This window comes from Spodoptera frugiperda, chromosome 4 (genome assembly GCF_023101765.2).
Source record: "Spodoptera frugiperda isolate SF20-4 chromosome 4, AGI-APGP_CSIRO_Sfru_2.0, whole genome shotgun sequence".
NCBI classification, from domain to species: domain Eukaryota; kingdom Metazoa; phylum Arthropoda; class Insecta; order Lepidoptera; family Noctuidae; genus Spodoptera; species Spodoptera frugiperda.
This window is the reverse complement of record NC_064215.1, coordinates 5,817,467-5,839,231: the sequence shown is the minus strand read 5'-3', so window position 1 is coordinate 5,839,231 and position 21,765 is coordinate 5,817,467. Positions and strand designations below refer to the sequence as shown.

Genomic DNA, 21,765 nt, shown 5'->3' with positions numbered 1-21,765 from the left:
ATATCTTCAGCTGTTTTGACGTGAAAGAGTAACAAACATAAACTTTCGCATGTACAATATTATATGATACCTTAAAGCCAGATTAATCCAGAGAGAAACAGTACTTATCTATCGGCAGGTCATATTCTTCTTTTATTAACCAATAATATGTCCGTGAGAGGTTAAACGTTATCAATTTATTGGGCACTAAGGTACCTATCAAAATTTCTTTAAGTCGGCTTTAGTATTATCGAATGACTATTGATAAATGATATAGTACTCATATATCATCTTGCATAGATTAAGTAAATCCTAACAATTAACTGCCACTGAAGTGATAATGTGCAGTGGAATTAGAATGATATGATTACGGGATTTGTTAAATGGCTGGCTAAAAATAGTTGTATTTTATTCGACATTATGCGTACATAGTGCCGTCGTACTTTGTACTTACATGAAAGAGTCATGCGTATAGTGGTGAAGATCACTTCACTGTTGCTTTGATTAAACATTACGACCTTCAAACCTTTAAGAAAAGAGCGTCCTCTTGAAAAAGCAACGCATCTGTAACTCCTCTGATGTTGCGGGTGTCCATGGGCGGCGCTGATCGCTTACCATCAGGTGAAGCGTCTGCTCGTTTGCCCCCTATTCCATAAAATAAATATAGAGAGCTGAACTGTCTCCACGCCAACCATTTCATTAGATTATTACTTTCGTTACTACCTAAAGAATGCCTGTGTATTGAGATTTTATGTCTAGACTGTTGTTAGAAAGTGATAAAGACTACTATCAACCTAAGGAAAAAAGCCCCGTAATAAGGCACTTCAATCATAGTCATCAAACCTTTAGTTCTAGTCATAATGAATAGATGGCGTTACCATTTTAATTTCTGTATCACGCGATTTTGATGTTGTATTGATATGAATCACTCGTCTATTACATGTGTTTAGTTGTATCCATAGTTTTATCTGCCTTGATGAGTATCTACTTAATTATGCGAAAGTGTTTTGATTGAAATATTATGAAGATTTTTCAGTTTAAGAAATCTCATTAAAATGACATATAATCGTATGAATAATGGAATCTGCTAATTTGCTTATTTGACAAAAGTACTCTCTTTGTCACAATTACGCTAATTACAATAATAGCAAAAAGCGGAAGTATAAAAATTGTATTCTTGGTGGTGTATAATGAAAATTTATTATAAATAAACTAGGTCTAAGGTATACTAGTTTTAAGTTATAAGCTAGGTCTAGGAATTAGGTACATTTTATGACACATGTTTTTTAGATGACAAATGAAACTGCATAACACACAATTATACAACTTAAAACAAAGAGATTATTCTGTGTAAATATGTAATCAGTATAGTTATCAGGTACTTACGTATTTATAGCAGTGTATAGATGTAGAGAAACTACTCAAGTCCGCAGCGTAGCACGGCGTAGCCCGAGATACTGTTACTGCTACGATGACTTTCAGCTACGAGCTACGATGCTACGAATAAGAATATTAAGTTTATCCCATCTTAAACTATCATTCAATGTTATTTATTTTAATTTTCTATAAACAATTATAATAATATACTACTTTTAGAATGTAAATATATAATATATTTAATTAAATTCATGATAATTGTCACGCAAATCAAATAAAAATATTTGGAATATAATTACTATAACAAATTTCCTCATACACCGACACCGACATAGATAGATAATTAGAAGATTAAGTAGTTATTAAATTAAAAAAAGCTGTTAATCGGCCCTTAGATACCCGGCTACTACGGATGACTGCGAGGGACCGCACGATCACCACTGCGGAGAACCTACGATAAGATACGAAGTAATTGACGTAAAGACATTTACGTAGGAAGTACTGCTACATACGTAAGCGCGATAACTTGTTTATTGTATTAGCCACTTGCTAGATTTTGGCTGAGATTGTTAATGTTATCGAAGCCTAAATACTTTATCACAAATCTAGGAAAGTTATAAAACACCGACTCTATTATTAACGGGTAAATAGTAAACGACTGCTAGTGGAACATGATGCGTGGTGTGTTGTTGGTGGTGATAGCCACTTGTGTCGCTCTGGCGGCTGCCAGGAGCTCCGCCTCTTCCGATGATATCCAGGAGTTGTTGAAAAATATCGATTCACGCTACTCTACTGATGTATTTGAAGATGCAAACTTAGATGTGGTGAGTTACAGTTACCTGTACGTAGTATTTATACGTAGTGGATTGGAATGTGCTTATCTACATAGTGCCAATGTATGTGAGAGTAAAAGTTTAGCCTCTGCTACCTCTTCCTGCGGTGTCAAATTGAAAGCCCTTTAACTCAGCTTAATATCTCACCTACTCCAACTTTAAGAGACAGGGCAATGCGTATTTTATACTATCCTGTACTTGCATTAGTGATTCAAGTATTCAGCATGTCTTGTAAAATAAGAAAAAAATATTTATTACAATGTATTGTTATCACTACACCTGTGTTACCACTTACTGTACCTTCTACCTACTTAGTATAGGGAAAGCTTCATTAAGATATATCAAACGATTCTACTAACTAAAGGCGCCGGCCCTAACATAGTTTTAAGTAATATAATAAGTGTAAAATTGTATAATATTCCTGTTATAATTTCAGCCAGAATTGATCACAAAGTACCGTTACCCAGTTGAGACACACACGGTGACGACAGAAGATGGCTACATCTTGCGCATGCACCGCATCCCCCACGGACGTGACGCCAACAATGTACCGAACCAGAAGAAGCCTGTCGTGTTCGTCATGCACGGTCTACTTTCTTCGTCAGCTGACTTTGTTATTATGGGCCCCGGCTCTGGTTTGGGTACGTTTTCATTTTTTGAGAATTTGTGGACACAGCTGACAGATCGAGAGAGTCTAAGAATTATGTTATTTTTTTCAGGATATATTCTCGCTGAAGAAGGATACGACGTGTGGATGGGCAACGCTCGCGGTAACTACTACTCTCGTAATCACGTCAAACTAAACCCTGACGCTTTACTCAACACGGCGTTCTGGCAGTTCTCCTGGGATGAAATAGGCAATATTGACGTGCCCACTATGATCGACTATGCCCTTGAAGTATCTGGACAAGAGAGGTTGCATTACATCGGTCACTCACAGGGTACTACGTCTTTCTTCGTTATGGGATCCTTGCGACCGGAATACAACGCTAAGATCATTTCCATGCACGCCATGGCTCCAGTAGCTTACATGGCCAACAACAGAAGCTTATTTTTGAGGGTTTTAGCTTCTTATGGTAATGATATCGAAGTAAGTTGAACTTTATTTTTTCATAATTATTATTCAAGCATTTGGAATTTTTGTTTGACATCTCTCTTGCTTTGTTTTAGACTATTGCTCGTCTGATTGGCATCGGTGAGTTCATGCCTAACAGTGTAATCTTCACGTGGGCCGGCCAATCTATGTGTCGCGATGAAGTTGTGTTCCAACCAATCTGCAGTAACATCATGTTCTTGATCGGTGGATGGAACGAAGACCAGCATAATTCGGTGAGTTTGTGGATTATAGGTATCTAGGTAGTAATTGAGTTTGAATTATTAAGGAAACTATTATAAAACGATTAATTAATGTTTACAGACAATGATGCCTGCTATCTTTGGCCACGCGCCGGCTGGTGCTTCAGTAAGACAGTTCCACCATTATGGACAAGGCATCACCGACAGAGGATTCCGTCGCTATGACCATGGCTCCCGACTTTCCAACCGCAGAGTATATGGTTCCTCCAAGCCGCCAAACTACGATTTGTCCAAAATAACGACTCCAGTGTTCCTCCACTACTCCGACACTGACCCGCTGGCCCATGTCAACGATGTTGACAGACTGTTCCGAGAGCTTGGTAGGCCGATAGGAAAGTTCCGCATTCCACAACGCACATTTAGCCATATTGATTTTATATATGGTATTAATGCGAGAGAGCTACTGTATGATAGAATGATTAATCTAATGAAAGCTATGGATGCCAATACCTTCGATGAAGTCAATATAATCACCGAATATTAACAAATAGGTCTTTGTAAAACACTATGTTTGTTTCATGAATACAGCTAAGATAAAAATTGTAAAATAAAACACTACCAGTTGAATTAATAAACGCATATCTTTTAAAGTCCTTTATTTTAGTATTAAAATAGTAGTAACTACTTTGGAGATCACTACAGAAAGGAGAGTTGAATGATTTGTACGTAAGTATATAATTAAGAATGAATAATTGCATGATCGTGTTGGAAGCTGTAGAAATGTGATCGTGTAACTGATAGCAATTTATTGTGACTCTATAAGTATATAGCTACTTGGTACTTACTTTGAACTTAAGGGTGCTTTTCTACCAGAAATGTGCTATGCTACGTTGCTGTGGATGCGTTTTTCTTCCATCAACCATATTCATTGGTACACAGCTTAACACTGGTGGATACGAGTTCAACTAAGATATGTTTTTTATATGGAATGATGCGTACTATGGATGCGTACTGTGGATGTGTGTTATGGATGCGTGCTATGGATGGTTTCCCATCTTCCTCGTGCAGCTTCTTTACGGCGACACATCTTCATAGCACATTTTACTTCCCCCACATAGCTTAGTATCAGTGGAAACGGTCACATAATTTCACAGCTTAACTATTAAATCCTCGCAGCACAGCTACATAGCACATCTCTGGTGGAATAATACCCTAAACCTTGAGTTTATTATTATACCCTGGGAATAATGTAAGACACACTATACAAAAAGCTGATAATTAAATATAGGTAAAAAATAATAAAATGGGATGATATAATTATTGTTCTAGCCGTATGTTTATATATTTACCATTACAATCATACACTGTTATTATATAGCAACAAGATGTTTGTTCAGACAATTTCCTTATTGTATTAGATATGTGCTCACTCACTGGGCTACCACAACGGAGTTATCTAGATTTTGAAACCTACTGATGGTAATCTTATCTGAGCTTAATTTTTGATTATCGGATAACAAAAGTTATAAAACAGGAGTTCGAGTGTCACTCACAATGAGTGCCCCATAGTACTTGCACCTCGTTACCTGTATGACTCCTGATGGCCACCACATGTCTCTATCTAGTCACGGCGACAAAATCACCTAATGCTAATACTCTGAAAATGCCCAAAAGATGTCGATATGCGCTTTTCAGATAATGAATTAATTATTATCTTATTTGGCAGTAGCAGCGCGACAATCGCCGCGTCGCCGTCGTATGTCGCGGAATGCTGCTCATGAATATGAGCCTCTAGCATGGCTTGAAACTAGTCGAGTTCCTCGTCCAACAGTTACATGAGTAAGCCGATAACATAATAATTAATTAAGTATGTCTGAAAGTTATAACAAAATGTATGGTGAATAATGAAAATCAATTCTTTGTATCTATCATTTAACGGAAGATTTATATTAAAAAGAGGCTTCCTTTAATTCGGCGAATGTGAACAAAAAATCAAATACCTGATTAATTTCAGGCAGAACTATAAGTCTATACTTACAAATATGGCGAACCAAAAAAACGTAATGTTGTTCCGTAAGAGCTGAGTTAAAAAAATCTTCATAATTTCTAGGAAGTAATTAATATGTATTTTTGATTGAGTTGTAAGGACACCACAATTGACAATTATTTACGTAGGAAACGATAACTACATGTGTAATTATGATAACTAATTTATTATTACAGCCATTTATTAGATTTTAGCCGTGATTGCTATTGTTATCAAAGCTTAGCTGCTTTATCTCATACCTAAGAAAATTATAAAAGACGGATTCTATGATCAATTAATGAATACTAAACGGCTGCGAGTGAACAATGTTGCGTGGAGGGTTGTTGGTGGTGATAGCCACTTGCGTCGCTCTGGCGGCTGCCAGGAGCTCCGCCTCTTCCGATGATATCCAGGAGTTGTTGAAAAATATCGATTCACGCTACTCTACTGATGTATTTGAAGATGCAAACTTAGATGTGGTGAGTTATAATTACCTACACATAATAATTATTATTTATAGATACGTAAAACGATATAATTAGAGACTTTTGGTTTTTATCGAGAGTAGGTACCTGATCACTTTATTGTATGGTATATGGCGGCAAATGAACAGACGGATCATTTGATGGTGAGCAATCGATGCCACCCATGGACACCTCAACACCAGTAGTGTTAACAGTGTATTGCCATTTAGTTGCTAGGGATTCGATGATTCCCGATCCTCCAGATGTGCAGGCTCATCAGCCTGTCAGTTAAATAAGTGTTACTAGAGTTTTTACTATCAATCGTATTTCAAAATATATTTCGAAATATTATATTTATAAAGTTACAAGATGGACTTGTAACTTTATAAATATATTAACACGTGTGTAAGCTTACATCTTACATTATCTTAGCGTATGCCACATATTTCTAGAATGAACAAGATTTTCCAGAAGATATAACTATTATTGAAATGCCGGTTATAATTTCAGCCAGAATTGATCACAAAGTACCGTTACCCAGTTGAGACACACACGGTGACGACAGAAGATGGCTACATCTTGCGCATGCACCGCATCCCGCACGGACGTGACGCCAACAATGTACCGAACCAGAAGAAGCCTGTCGTGTTCGTCATGCACGGTCTACTTTCTTCGTCAGCTGACTTTGTTATTATGGGCCCCGGCTCTGGTTTGGGTAAGTTTTACCTTTAGATAACTTGTAGGTTTCTATTTCAAGAGAAATAAAATAAATAAATAATAAAAATTGTATTTTTTCAGCATACATTCTTGCCGAGGAAGGATTTGACGTATGGATGGGCAATGCTCGTGGTAACTACTACTCTCGCAGGCACCTCACACTGAACCCTGACGCTTTACTGAACACGGCGTTCTGGCAGTTCTCCTGGGATGAAATAGGCAACATTGACGTGCCCACTATGATCGACTATGCCCTTGAAGTATCTGGACAAGAGAGGTTGCATTACATCGGTCACTCACAGGGTACTACGTCTTTCTTCGTTATGGGATCCTTGCGACCGGAATACAACGCTAAGATTATTTCCATGCACGCCATGGCTCCAGTAGCTTACATGGCCAACAACAGAAGCTTATTTTTGAGGGTTTTAGCTTCTTATGGTAATGATATCGAAGTAAGTTGAACTAAATTTATTTTTTCATAATTATTATTCAAGCATTTCGAATTTTTGTTTGACATCTCTTTTGTTTTGTTTTAGACTATTGCTCGTCTGATTGGCATCGGCGAGTTCATGCCCAACAGTCTTATCTTCACGTGGGCCGGCCAATCTATATGTCGCGATGAAGTTGTGTTCCAGCCCCTCTGCAGTAATATTTTGTTTTTGATCGGTGGATGGAACGAAGACCAACATAATACGGTGAGTTGAGGCACAATCACTTTCTGTAACGGGATTTTATTTTGCATTATCATGAATGTACATTTAAACAATATGTAATTAATGATTACAGACAATGATGCCTGCTATCTTTGGCCACACGCCGGCTGGTGCATCAGTTAGACAGTTCGTACACTACGGACAAGGCATTACTGACAGAGGCTTCCGTCGCTATGACCATGGCTCTCGACGTTCCAACCGCAAAGTATATGGTTCCTCCAAGCCGCCAAACTACGAATTATCCAAAGTAACGACTCCAGTGTTCCTCCACTACTCCGACAGTGACCCGTTGGCCCATGTCAACGATGTTGACAAGCTGTTCAGGGAGCTTGGTAGACCAATGGGAAAGTTCCGTGTTCCTCAACGCACGTTTAGCCATCTCGATTTTATTTACGGTATTAACGCGCGAGACTTACTGTACAATAGAATTATCAATCTAATCCGAGCAATGGACGCCAATGCCTACGAAGAAGAAAATGAAATCACCGAATATCAAAATTAGATCTTTGAACACTATGTATATAATTGTGATATTTAACGATTAAATGCTAAATTAAAAATTGATAAATAAAAATACACTCTTTGAATTACCAAATGCCAATGGGCACCTTTTGCAGTATTTACTTTTTTAATAAGAATTATGATGAATGTTGTGATGAGAACACTGTTACTGGCTGGAATAATGAAGTAAGATTTTTTATCACACCTTGTGACTAACAGAAGCTAAAGTTCGATGTTAAGAGCCGTCTAGTTCAAAGCTTGAACTTGCTTGTTGGTGTGGCAAATATGAATGCTGTTTCACCCAATCAGCGTGTATGTGAGTCATTCTCATTAAATTGTAGTATGAAAATAGGAAATATGATAAATTCATAGTAAAATGGCAGCGCCAAACATACGATTTATTCTCTTGAATATTGATTTCGAATAGTGGCTTTACGAAAAAACGACTGCTTCAATTATCTATATCTATACATATAATAAAATCGTAGAAAAGTGCTGTCTGTACATTGAAAATAAAAATAAAAAAAGTAGCAGGGGTTATTGTTATGTCGATGTCGAACCCAAAAATGTAATTAACTTTTTTTTTTTGTCTGTTTGTCTGTTTATCTGTTTGTCTGTTTGTCTGTTTGTCTGTTTGTCTGTTTGTCTGTGTGTCTATGCGCGCTAATCTCAGAAACGGCTGATCCGAGTTGGATGCGGTTTTCACGAATATATTGTGGTATGCTTCAATTTACATTTAGTGTTTGTTTCATGTCAATCGGTTCATAAATAAAATAGTTATGTCAAATTAAAGAATCACGTGAACACTATTCTATGCTTATACCATTAATCTCCGCAACTATTTGACGGATTTGGTTAGAAATTTGGTACAGATATTTTTTAATGAACCTTAGAAAGGACATAGGATAGTTACATTCATTTGTGTTTGAATATCGGCCGAGCGCGTAGGTACTTTCGTCAGAACGTGTATTATCAGTCGTATGATTATTTGTCTGTAGTGGTCCTGCTGTTTCGTATACATATTCTAAATAAATATGGTTTCGTAAACATTTGTCAATTAATAAGTTTATTTGTTGGGTTTTCCTGGTTTTCTGGTTAAATTATTTAACGTCACGCAGCCTACGAGGGCAAATCAGCCATAGACATAAACGTATTAATTAATTGTAAAAAAATCCATAAGCTGAATTTATTTATAGGCTAGTCAGCAATAACAATTATATATTGTAGCCGTATTATATAACATTTTTGTATTAATCTATGGTAGGTAGGTACTAATAATAACAAGGTTAAAGATAAAGATCGTAATTCGTAGCTTTCTATTATTTTAAGTTAGTTTTCATCTTAAGTTAGGAAAGATTATAATATTTCTTTAGTTTAAGTCCGTTTTTAAACTTGGCGCAATGCCCTAAGTGAGTATACATCTATTAAATTCAAACGCAGAGCTCATTATGTTGATTTTTGAAGAGTTCCCTGGAATATCTTCTACATCTCATTTTTGAAGAGATTCCGCGAGATCGGGAACTATGTGGTTAAAACCAAAAATTTGCCGGAAGTCACTATTCCACGCGAACGAAGTCGCGGGCAAAAGTTAGTCTATCAATAGATTCAGTTACAATATTATAAGCTTTTTCAAATCAGCTATAACAAACAATTACGTAGTTTTTGCTTGATCCGGAGAAGGTAACGCCGATAACCACATCATATCTATAATTTTCTAAACATTTAAACACTTGTTACGTAGTTTAAAACTATGGAACAGTGTCTAAATCACAAATATTAATGTTATCGTGAAATCCAATTAATGATAATTAACGATGCCAACGTAATTATCAATAGGTACAAGTAATTAATTAAATAATATACATTAAATAATTACGCATGTATTTACATACCTGGGCAAACTAAAACATATTTGTGTTTGAATGATTGCAGTATTTATGGTTCCGGAGCCGCGGACTACCTAGCATTTTACCGGGGCTCCGGTCTCGAAAAGCAGGAATAGGAACGGGGTCTACAGGTTTTTAGTCAGTAACAGTCTGACACTCCATTTCGCCTCGCCCAAGGCAAGAGAAGCCATTGGAGGGCATTTCCCACCTCAAAAAAACGTATTTATTAATTGTAAAAAAGCCATAAGCTGAATTTATTTATAGGCTAGTCAGCAATAACAATTATATATTGTAGCCGTATTATATAACATTTTTGTATTAATCTATGGTAGGTAGGTACTAATAATAACAAGATTAAAGATAAAGATCAAATACCTTGATATTATTCTTATTAGCTTTCTAGCTTTCTTGGAATGCGAAAATAATTTTCTACCTACAACCAGTTATTTCAGAGATTATACAATATTATAAGCTTTTTCAAATCAGCGATAACAAACAATTACGTAGGTTTTGTTGATCCGGAGAAGGTACCGCCGATAACCACATCATATCTATAATTTTCTAAACATTTAAACACTTGTTACGTAGTTTAAAACTATGGAACAGTGTCTAAATCACAAATATTAATGTTATCGTGAAATCCAATTAATGATAATTAACGATAACGTAATTATCAATAGGTACAAGTAATTAATTAAATAATATACATTAAATAATTACGCATGTATTTACATACCTGGGCACCTACAATGAATGTCAGTATTTATGGTTCCGGAGCCGCGGACTACCTAGCAGGTTTACCGGGGCTCCGGCTCGAAAAGCAGAAGTAGGAACGGGGTGGTTTTTAGTCAGTAAGAGTCTGACACTCCCTCTCGCCTCGCCCAAGGCAAGAGAAGTCATTGGATGAATTTCCCACCTCAAAAAAAAAGTATTTATGGTTATTTTACAGAGGCGTACGTGAATTAAGCCAAGAAACCAAAACAGACGGTTTAATTTCAAAAACTTTGTGTTTCTAATCGGTTCGTATAAACTTTATAATTTTAGATTAAGAATATAATGTTGAAAACCACAGAAGCTACTTCTTTTCTGGTAACGCTCGCGGTACACTAGCTTATGTTAATAGAACTAATATTATATAATAATTTTAATTCTTTATGCAAATAACGTCTAGGCAGGCGTAGTTTAGGGTTCCAGGGTCCAGCTAGGTGGAGTGACGATATCCGTAAGGTGGCTAGTAGTGGTTGGATGCGTAGAGCTGAATATCGAGCTCAGTGGCGTGCCATTGTAGAGACCTATGCCCAGCAGTGACGTCGAGAACAGGCTGATGATGATGATGATGCAAATAAATTTTCACATCACACTAAGGAGCCGCCTTTATCTACCTTACACTGGGAAGAAACGCTTCATAGGTTATGTTAGGTAAAGCTACACAGGATGTTCATTTCATACAGTCAGCTAACAGAAACGAAACACTAAATAGTGTTTCAATTTCAATTTTCTAATGTGGCAATTTAGTTTCATGATACGAGTATCACCGCAAAATGGCATTGCTAATTGCTTTAAAACGGTTTTGTTAATACTTAACGTCGGGTTCATGAAATCATTTCATGCTCTGTGTTGAACTGTGATTTAATTCAGGTGTTGTATTTAATTCTTTCAGTTTTTCAAAAGATCTTTATTACGTAATCGTGATATTTACGGTTATTTCGAATGAGAATACTGACAGAAAAGTTTGGTCAATATGATTTTAAAAAAATCGGTCATGTGTTGCTAAACAATTGATAAACCGGTCATTAAATTCGGAAAACCGAACATAGTACCTACGTAGGTATAAAACAATTTCAAAAAGTGTACGATTATGTTGAAGCTCAAAATATTGGAAAAAGAACGTACACGTAACTAACATATAGATGGTGGCAAAATTAAATACGTCAAATTATTCACATGTAAGACTAACCAGAACTTAACAAGATGTAGGTAGTAACTGTTACTGTTTTACTACTTCTGGCTTTGGCTTTAGTATATAATTGTGCATAATAGGTAGTTAGTTGCTTAATAAAGGGTATTATAGCGATTAAACATTCATACAGACACTTTCCGCCCAGTATTATGTAGGTAGGCGCTTACTCACCGAATTACACTACGTTTTCTATTTTGATGATAATATTTGGGTATATTATTGTACCGTTATCTAGATTTTGATGGCTACTGATTGCAATCTTATCAGAGCTTATTTATTATTTATCAGGAAACAAAAGTTATAAAACACGGATTTGGGTATTACTCACAATGAGTGACCCGTAGTGTTTGCACCATGTTACGTGTCGGATTGTTAATAATAGCCACGTGTGTCTCTCTGGCCGCGGCCAGGAGATCACCCAACGCTGACACTGTGGAACAATGGGTGAAAGACGTCAACGTGCGTTATTCTGATAATGTACTCGAAGATGCTCTTCTTGATGTGGTGAGTAGTACATTTCTAATATTTCTTCTATCAGAATTAAGTAATCAACAACCGAGAAATATCCTTTGCTTTACAAAAGTTTCCTCGGCGTATGCATAAAACAAGAGTATTTGTTTCATTGCAGCCAGATCTCATTAGGAAATATCGTTACCCAGTGGAAGTGCACTCAGTGACGACAGAAGATGGCTACATTCTGGAGATGCACCGCATCCCTCACGGCCGCGACGCTAACAATGTACCGGGTCAAAGGAAACCTGTTGTGTTCCTTATGCACGGGATGCTTGTTTCATCTGCTGATTACGTTATTTTCGGTCCAGGCCGAGCTTTGGGTAAGAATATATTATAATTTTATTTTCTTCCATGCAAAAAGTAGGCCCACACTAGGATTTTCTCCTTTAAAAGATATTTTTATGAGGAGTGAGTCAATGCATTTTGAGAATTAGGTATCTTTTATGCTTATCTTTAAAGTTCTTTGTTAGAAGACGTCCGAGTACGTGAAATTGCGAGGCTAAAAGTTCAAGTTGAAGGAGACCTATCCTTGACGTGGGTCAAATGGTACTCATAACCTAATTTACTTCTACAGTAAACATAGACAGAACACATGGATACAACGTGACATTTGTTGTTTCTAAGTGCCTAAATACCCCAAGGGAGTGAGTTTATGTAGGTAGGTACGAGATGTTATGGCATTACCTTTGAAAGTTACTTTTGTTTTTCTTTATCCAGTTAAGTTACGCCTACGCTTGGTCTACTCTACTTTACGTTGACGTTACGAAACGAACAACTTATGTAATACTTGGTGTATGACGAGTTCTTTTTCATTATGTACTTGCAGGTTACATTCTCGCTGAAGAAGGCTACGACGTATGGATGGGCAACGCTCGCGGTAACTACTACTCTCGTAAGCACGTCAGATTAAACCCTGACGCTTTACTGAGCACGGCGTTCTGGAAATTCTCTTGGGAAGAAATCGGCAGTAAGGACTTACCAGCCATGATTGATTATGCATTAGCTGTGTCTGGAGAAAAGGGCCTTCACTACATCGGTCACTCGCAGGGCACGACGTCCTACTTTGTTTTTGGTGCCATGCGACCAGAGTACAATTCCAAAATAATCTCAATGCACGCAATGGCTCCAGTAGCTTATATGGCTCACAACGAGAGCCCCATCCTTAACTTTATATCGCCACATGCAAACAGAATTGAAGTAAGTCTACTTATTCTATGTCATCTCATTTTATTTAATTTTAATGTGGTTTTATTGTTTATAAAAACATGTTAATTGTTTTTCAGAGTATAGCATCGTTAATAGGCATTGGCGAGTTCCTGCCCAGTAACGAGTTTACTCAAAAACTTGGCTCCAAATACTGTAACGACGATGCTTTAACTCAACCTTTATGCAGTGCCGTCCTCATGATAATGGGAGGATGGAACATAGAACAGCATAATGCGGTATGTTCTTATTAATAGTAGACTTTGTATAAAATTCCATTGACAAGAAATCTGGTTACTATACGTAGCAAATATTGACAACCAGTTTCGTTATCAATAATACTCTTTTCTAGATTATACAGTTTTTTTTTTAAATGATTATACAGTTATTATTATTTTTGTTCTAGACCATGTTGCCGGTCATCATGGGCCACGCACCGGCTGGTATATCAGTGAGACAGCTGGCCCACTACGGCCAAGGAATAGCTGCCGGTCACTTCCGACGCTACGACCAAGGATCCCGAATGGCTAACTACAGAGCCTATGGATCCTTCACACCTCCGCCTTACGACTTATCTAAAGTGACCGCTCCAGTGTTCCTTCATTACTCCGACAATGATCATCTAGCACATGTCGAAGATGTTGATAGACTGTTCAGAGAGCTTGCTAGACCGACCAAGATGAGGGTACCTATGGCCTCCTTCAGCCATGTCGACTTCAACTACGGTATCAACGCCAAAGAATTAGTGTACGATAGGATGATTAACCTTATTAAAGCTATTGACGATAGTGTTTAGGATAACGGTTACTGGTTAATGAACAATGCAATAAAATTGAACAGAGATGAATTATTTTGTTTACTTAAACCTAATTAGTAGGTACTGTTGCGTCTCTATACAATCTTAGAAGAAGTATCGTATTAAACCACGTGTTGCTGTTTCTTTCATCTGGGAGGACAGACCTTGATATATGACTTTGCTTTCGATATATTGTTTATTAGCTGTTGCCTGCGACTTCGTCTGCGTAGAATAATAACTTTTGACAGAATTTGGGCTTTTGTTCTTTTTTCTACTTTAAAAGTAGCCTCCTAACTACATAAGTACCAATAAAATTCCCGTCAAAATCGGTAATTTAAATTTAAAGATTAGCCGAAACAAACAGCCAAATGTAAAAAATGTGATGAAATAACCGCAACCACATATACCCATATGTGGTTGCGGTTATTTCAATATTACCAACAGATATTTAATTTTTTTTATTAGTCTATAATATTTCATATCATAGTAATTAAGATAGTTTGCTCGGAAGTTAGATATCTTTTTCAAACGCTAGTTAATGTATCAGTGTTATTGGCGAAATATATTATATTCACGGTATCGAACATTCGAGGTCGCCAGTTTGAATCCTACACGCGCTAATATGTTTTAGCTTAATTAATTATTGTCATAATCTGATTAGGGGCGACAATAAACATTATTTCACATTCACGATAAAAATAATTATATCGTATGAAAACTATATTTATAATCAGTTTTCATTGAAAACATTATAATATTTTTCTATTTTCAGAAAGCAGAAACAATAACACTTTCACTTTTATTTCCCATAAGAAAGGGCAGAGGTGTAAATATGTTATGTAAGACTAGCTGACCCAACAAACTTCGTACCACCTCAAACATTTTTTTTCTCACCATTTCAAGGCCAAAATTTGCCATATCGGTCCAGCCGCTCCCGAGTTTAACGAGACTAATGAACAGGAATTGATGTTTATATATAGAGATGCCATACCATACCTATTATTCAGAAAATGAAAGTAAAACGCCACAATAGCTAAATACATTCCGGTCTAGTATCAACTTATACAATAGAGGTCAGCTTTACAGGGCGTAGCTATTGTGTAGGTTGACTTGGTTGACCTTTACGCCAAACGCTACATAATAGTATACATACTCTTTGCGTAGTCCAGTCTACTGCCTTATCAATGTCATCAATTGATCGTGTCATTTATTAAAATCAATCTTATCGTTCGCTCGTGCAGTATTTTCGTTACATATTAAATTATTTGTCGTGTTTGTTTCACAATGATTATACAACAATGATTACTGATACAAAGGATGTCGTGATATCTGGAGTGCCACACAGAAAAAATGTAATACTAGCGGACGCAAATATTCCATACAAGTTCTCAATAGACCGACAGAAGAATACTTTGTTTTTCTGTATAAATGCGGACGAGTTTTCAGACCAGAGCTTTCAATCTGTGGTGTTGAATCTTGACACGGGGTTAGCTTCCATTGTGCCTGGAATTCGTAATGGGTTCGCCAGTGCTGTCGACCAAACATCTGGTGAAGTTTTCCTCGGAGGAAGTGATGGTATATTCAGATACAATTATTGCACCAGCGACATCGATATACCTGCGCTTGTAAACCAAACAGACATATTCGACATGTATTTCCACGATAATCTGTTCTTCGTAGATACAGCCAAACAGAACTTGTACGAGTACAAAAATAATACGAAGATTTTGGTCCCGGAGGTAAAGGAAAATCTAATTCAGCACTTTGTAATCGATGTTAATAGTGATTTGTATTTCATTAATCCGACAGGACTGTTTGTATTAGTGAAGGGGAGTAAAAGACCGGTTCTAGTTCACGGCAACGAAATTAGCATCCGTGGCGCTACGACGGATGCATTCGGAACACCGTACTTTATAGCACACAATGGAATATATTCTATTAATAAAATTGATAAGCAATTGTCGTTGGTATTGCCAGTAAATAACGGATACGGACTAGCCTTTGATAAAAGTAATAACATCATTTACAGTGACGAGCGCTCAGTCAACATATTGACTCCTTGCTAAATCTATATACTGTATATTATTAAATGACATAGTCTTAATACATAATATTGTTTTTAAAGTTTCAATAAATTAGTATTTATAAAAATGGCAACTGGACCCTAACTTAGCGTAACTAAAATAGACATTTAATCATCGGCACGAAGTCGAGACACAATAATGTGATTGTGAACGTTTTGATTCCTGACTCAGTAAGACAGAATATTAAGGCTTAGTAAGGCACGTTTAGAATTTCAAATAGACTTACTTATAGCCGGTAGCTTTCACCAATTAACTAATTCATAAATTTTAATGTTCCGAGCGTAATAACTGGTGATGTAATTGTTGTATTCTAACAAAAATGTGGAATTGAATAATAAAATATTCGCAAGGTTGAAATGATTTGAAAAGGGCATTACTTACGCGCATACTGTAAGTGGTAAAATGAAATGTAATTTATATTCGTGGAGAGTCCAGCAGCGAGTGCGGAGGGGACGGGGCCATGGTCCCGCCGGAAAATGTGGAATGACACAAATGGAAATAAATGAATCTTGGTTTTAGTCATTTCGATATTAACAGTCCTTTCTTCTCTACTTAGACACAGCGGGATTTGGTTTTAATGATGAGATATTTCAAAATTGGATTGTTTCGTGAATATTTAGCTAATTCAACTTATTGTATAGAAGCATCTATACCTATAAGATACAATAAATAATGAATAGTTTTGTTGATAAATAATCACAGGTGCATCATATTTGTGTCTCGTATCTCATTATGATTCACTCGTTACATTGATTACGATGATTGTTACACTGAAAATGGCCACATCGACAGATTTCGTGCTAAACAGTAGCATTTTAATGAGCTAATTATTAAGGCAATAATAATGTTCATTGTGTAAAACATGTATCTGATCACCTGCTTCATCATTTGATCAAATAAAATTAATCGCGACTGATTAGATATTATCTACATGCTAAATTACCTGCAGTATAATTAATTAGCTGTTGATTAGTGTCGAACAAATTATACATAGCACTATGCTTGTTTTTCCCCGCAAAGTAAGACAGAAGCGCAAAGAATGGAATGGAACAATCTGCCGGCTTCTATTTTTCCTGAGAAATACAACCCGGGTCTTTTTAAGGTCTGAGAGAATAGGTACTTTCTAAGTCTGTGTGCTCCATCTCTGGTAACATCTTCGCTTCGTGGCAGTAAGTGGGTTGGAGGCTAAACGCAGACTTATCAACGCTAAAAAAAGAATAAAATACGATAGATAGGTGATGTTGCTGATAGACAGTTTACTGGAGTAGATTGAAGTTAATAGCAATGGATGTAAAACAAAAAAATGTACCTGTACAGTTTAGACAAACAAAAAAAACAACTAATAATTTAGCAAAGAAAGGAACTCCTTGAATAAGTCAAAAGTAAACTCAACGCACTTAACAAAATTTTAGAAAATTGCATTAAATTTCATACATATTTTGTTGCACTTATTAATCTTCAGCTGTTGATTTTACATTTTATTAAAACAATGGAAGACAAGACAATTGAGAACAATGTTATAATCATATTTGTTGTGTCAATGGAATGGTTAGTGGGAGGGAGGTCACGCGACTCACTCGTTAGCACCCACAGGTGATAGATTGATCCAGCCCAGTGATTGATAGTTCACTTCATTTAAATTAAAATGGCTTTCTAAAAACGACAAACATTTGCCTTTCCACTATTGTAAAGGTAAACGCGAAAGGAACGATTATCAGGGATTACGATAGTTTAAACTTTAATCTGGAAAACTACGCAGTCATCTAGATGCTATTAATGTGATAATGGAAATAATTTGCGTCTTAGGTACATTGACGAATATGGTTCGGTACGTGATTTTTGATAATTGTATTAATACGAGTACTTATTCTAAGTACGTACCTAATAGAGAGCGATCACGCGTTATCTCATGCCGAAAATAGATAAATCCTACTTATAACTCTGGTAGGTGTAATAAACGGAGTGTATAAGAAAATATATTGCTAGGGATCGATACATGAATGTGATGGAAGTACGAAAGCTTTATACCAATAGAAATGACAATATATAACAAAACATACTTACTTGCCTGGACGTTGCCTTACTGGACTCCCTCGTTGGTCGAGTAGTCGCAATTGCGACTGCCGCGCAAGAGGTATCGGGTTCGATTCCCCTGTCGGGCAAAGTATTACTGGGCCACCAGTGCTAAGCTATGTGTACCAATTAATATGATTCGTGGAATCACATCTCTGGTGGAAAAGCCACCTAAGTAGGTACTGCATTTACATTTAACACTAGGCTGTGTTGAAGTTGTTTATGTAGGTCGTTTTCAAGAAAAGGTCCTGAAAGAGTACTGGAAGTAAAGGTAAGTAATGTGTAATCCCAATATAATGTAAGTATCGGAGTGCCATATGTGTCCCCGAACGGTTTACATAAGGACCGGCTCCCGTAGCGGAGGCTTCATGCGACCGCGAGCTTTGTACGTTTTCACGTACCTCATATCACACTTAGTATCAAATATCTGATATTGTAACTGATAGACAATTTAACAGAAGTTACTCTGCAACAAGATATTAAAGGTAAGTTAATTATACTTAAAATTATATCTATTGGTATGTGTACGTTTGTAACCTCTGGAGGTAAAGGGCAATTCAAATGCGTATGGAATTACTTGCGAAAGAAAATACATTGTGTCTCGCGTGGATCTGCGTTCCGGCACACGACGGGTTTAATACTCCATTCATTTTAAGTGGCATACATTATAAAAATGTATGTAAAAAATACATGCCTTGTACACGAGTAAGTTGTTTTTTACCTAGTGCAAGGAAATATATAGTCTTGTATGAAATTGAAACTATAAAAAGATTACATATTCTCTTTTATACTGGGGTATCAGCTATCACAATACGGCCTTAATACACACTATAATAGTAAATTTCTTTCCGATTTTTACTGCAAATAATATCTTGAGTATGTATGTTAGCGCACGTTATATATATAGTTTTCTTTGTTCGACGTCATAAACTAGGAACATAAATCCTCACAGTAAAGTAGTATGACAAAAGCCACAGAATTTCATAAAGCTTATTCAATGGGATTGTAAGGCGTTTGCTGAGAGAAGCCCACGCTGGATCTGCACCGAGATTGAATGGGCAGAGCTTGGCTTAAGGAACAAGTACCTACGTATTTACGAAAGCAAATTACATTAACGCCTGTTCGTAGCAATTTTCACAACGTTTACTTATTCCGTGGTAAATATAATTAACAAACATTTTCATCTCGATCGTTCTTTTCAATGGCTTCTTTTAGTGTCTAGTAATTAATTTATTTTCGTCATAGAATCTGTTGAATAAGTGTAGACTATGTGCTGATCGGAATAAGACCACCTATGGCTTCTATATACGCAATTATTAACAACGTTCGGCTCTGTTATCTCATTATTCTGCGTATAATTAGAGTTTAATACAGTACAAAGAGAAAATCACATCTAATTAGTTTATTTATCTTTGTTATCTTCGAAAATGTATTAATCTGGTTGTTTTCTTGTATTATTTTATCATTAAGGACAACAGTCAAGTTCGTAATAACAATTCAATCTACGAGTATGTTATTAAGATGCCGATCGATACGACAATATTTACGATACACGGCATGATACCGAAGATACAACATTTTAGAAAAAAATAATTTTGGTTTATACGTAAATTAAACTGAATTGCTGTTATGTTTTACTAAGCTTTAGTTCTGAAAGATGCACCATGTAGAACAATTCTTTTTTATTATGTTCATTCCTTTAACAAGATATAAGTATAAGTATATGTAAAAAATCGACAAATTCACCAGGAAAATCGAGGGATAGCACCCGTGGGAAGCTTGGGCGGGCTGCTAGCATCTACATAAAATACGTTGGCACGCGAATATTTTCTAAAGATCCTTTATAATACGGTTATTAAAGTCTAAGCTCAATTGCAAGCTCATTTTAAATGACCTATCTTTTACTTGTAAGTAGATTTCTGAGGAAAGTTAGTCGATACGGGGCTTATTGTAATTCAGAGGGCGACGCGGTCAGCGGCGGGAGTTGCGGCCAAGCCCCGCTAACAAAATAGCTGGCACGTGTCGGATGACACGATCATGTGCATACTGCGAGATATTCCCTCTTCATGACCTGACTAACATGTTTACTCACCGTGTTATCCTTCGTGCAAATGCATATCATTCTCTCGTCTATCGGCTTTGAACACCAACAAAGATAAAAATACCATGCACGTTCTAATCTGACGTTGAGAGCGAATTAAAGTCATTAAAAACTTAAAACATAAAAAAAAATATAAATTGCATTCTTGACCTTTTAAAATGAAATAAATGTATTGATTTAATATTTATCAAAGACATTGACTTCTATTTATGTAGAGTATAACAGAGATAAAAGTATTAAGCATACATAATAATTTGTACGTTGTTCAAAGTCTGCATTATTCGCATAAACACTGCAAATATAAATAAAACAATCAGAAATTTTGTTTTGGTTTTTGATGGATAACCTCAGTTATCTTCACTATCATTAATTTAATTAGCAAAATCACATACGTGATGGGTACCGATTGCATCTTATCTAAGTAAAAACCGGCTTTTACATAGACGTCATATGAAAGCCATTGTAATTCTAATAACTACCTACATTTATATAATCATTTTCATCTAATTCATTAGGTTACTACATAGGTATTATTATACTGCCCGACTAAATGATATTGTATGCAAATGCGTCCACGACACAGGAGAAAATCCTAGAGTGTGGCAACATTTTATTAAAAATTAAATAAATATAAGACAACAATAAAGACGTAGGAGTTACCTATAATTCTTTACATAAGAAATATTCAATTCTAAAAACTTTACCAAAGAAATTGAATAGAACTTTGGTTTATTTATAAATAAGAAAGTTGTTGAAGGTAATACGATACTTAATAAAGGCGTTTCTTGAAGCGCGTTCTTTAAATTTACAAAGCTTTCTTAGGAGTAAACATGGAGGGCAGGTTCGTATAGATATTAGCATGTTAAAGTGATCTGCATATAAATGCCCAGCCTTAGCAGCTCGTACGCCGTCGCGAATGACGCGTTAACGCAACGGACTTACAAAGGGCGCATTAAGAAAGAAACTAGAAAAACAGATGAAGATAGTTGGAAAGATACATTAAACTATGATCCCATCAAAAACATCCTGTAAAAAACCCAAGTCTCGCAGCTCAGTCTTTCTACCGTCAAAAGTTGTGAGATCCATGTAATACCAAGTCGGTTAATCTATTTAGTGTCTACTTGAAGGACCTTCTGTCTTAAGTTATTACATAAGTTATTATCATGCCAATATTAAAAATATTTAACGTTTTAAACAAATAGATCGACTTGGACATCGCTTGATTTGATTATTAGTATGTATC

General features: G+C 36.2%; 4 protein-coding genes across 4 annotated transcripts; all 4 read left to right on the top strand.

Annotated features, from left to right (window-relative positions):
• The first annotated feature begins 2,009 nt into the window (after window positions 1-2,009).
• Window positions 2,010-4,135, top strand: LOC118272789 (lipase 3). The gene is made up of 5 exons (XM_035589466.2): window positions 2,010-2,180; window positions 2,626-2,830; window positions 2,909-3,279; window positions 3,360-3,518; window positions 3,607-4,135. The coding sequence occupies exons 1-5, from the start codon at window positions 2,028-2,030 to the stop codon at window positions 4,027-4,029; spliced, it is 1,311 nt and encodes a 436-aa protein (XP_035445359.2). The 5' UTR covers window positions 2,010-2,027; the 3' UTR covers window positions 4,030-4,135.
• Window positions 4,136-5,801: 1,666 nt separating this feature from the next.
• On the top strand, window positions 5,802-7,979 carry LOC118272788 (lipase 3-like). The gene is made up of 5 exons (XM_035589465.2): window positions 5,802-5,990; window positions 6,486-6,690; window positions 6,774-7,144; window positions 7,229-7,387; window positions 7,479-7,979. The coding sequence occupies exons 1-5, from the start codon at window positions 5,838-5,840 to the stop codon at window positions 7,905-7,907; spliced, it is 1,317 nt and encodes a 438-aa protein (XP_035445358.2). The 5' UTR covers window positions 5,802-5,837; the 3' UTR covers window positions 7,908-7,979.
• Window positions 7,980-12,065: 4,086 nt separating this feature from the next.
• On the top strand, window positions 12,066-14,315 carry LOC118272791 (lipase 3-like). The gene is made up of 5 exons (XM_035589468.2): window positions 12,066-12,256; window positions 12,381-12,585; window positions 13,092-13,462; window positions 13,549-13,707; window positions 13,875-14,315. The coding sequence occupies exons 1-5, from the start codon at window positions 12,107-12,109 to the stop codon at window positions 14,262-14,264; spliced, it is 1,275 nt and encodes a 424-aa protein (XP_035445361.2). The 5' UTR covers window positions 12,066-12,106; the 3' UTR covers window positions 14,265-14,315.
• A 378-nt stretch (window positions 14,316-14,693) lies between these two features.
• On the top strand, window positions 14,694-16,708 carry LOC118272567 (ommochrome-binding protein-like). Its single transcript, XM_035589148.2, has one exon. The coding sequence runs from the start codon at window positions 15,563-15,565 to the stop codon at window positions 16,328-16,330; it is 768 nt and encodes a 255-aa protein (XP_035445041.2). The 5' UTR covers window positions 14,694-15,562; the 3' UTR covers window positions 16,331-16,708.
• The last annotated feature ends 5,057 nt before the right edge of the window (window positions 16,709-21,765 follow it).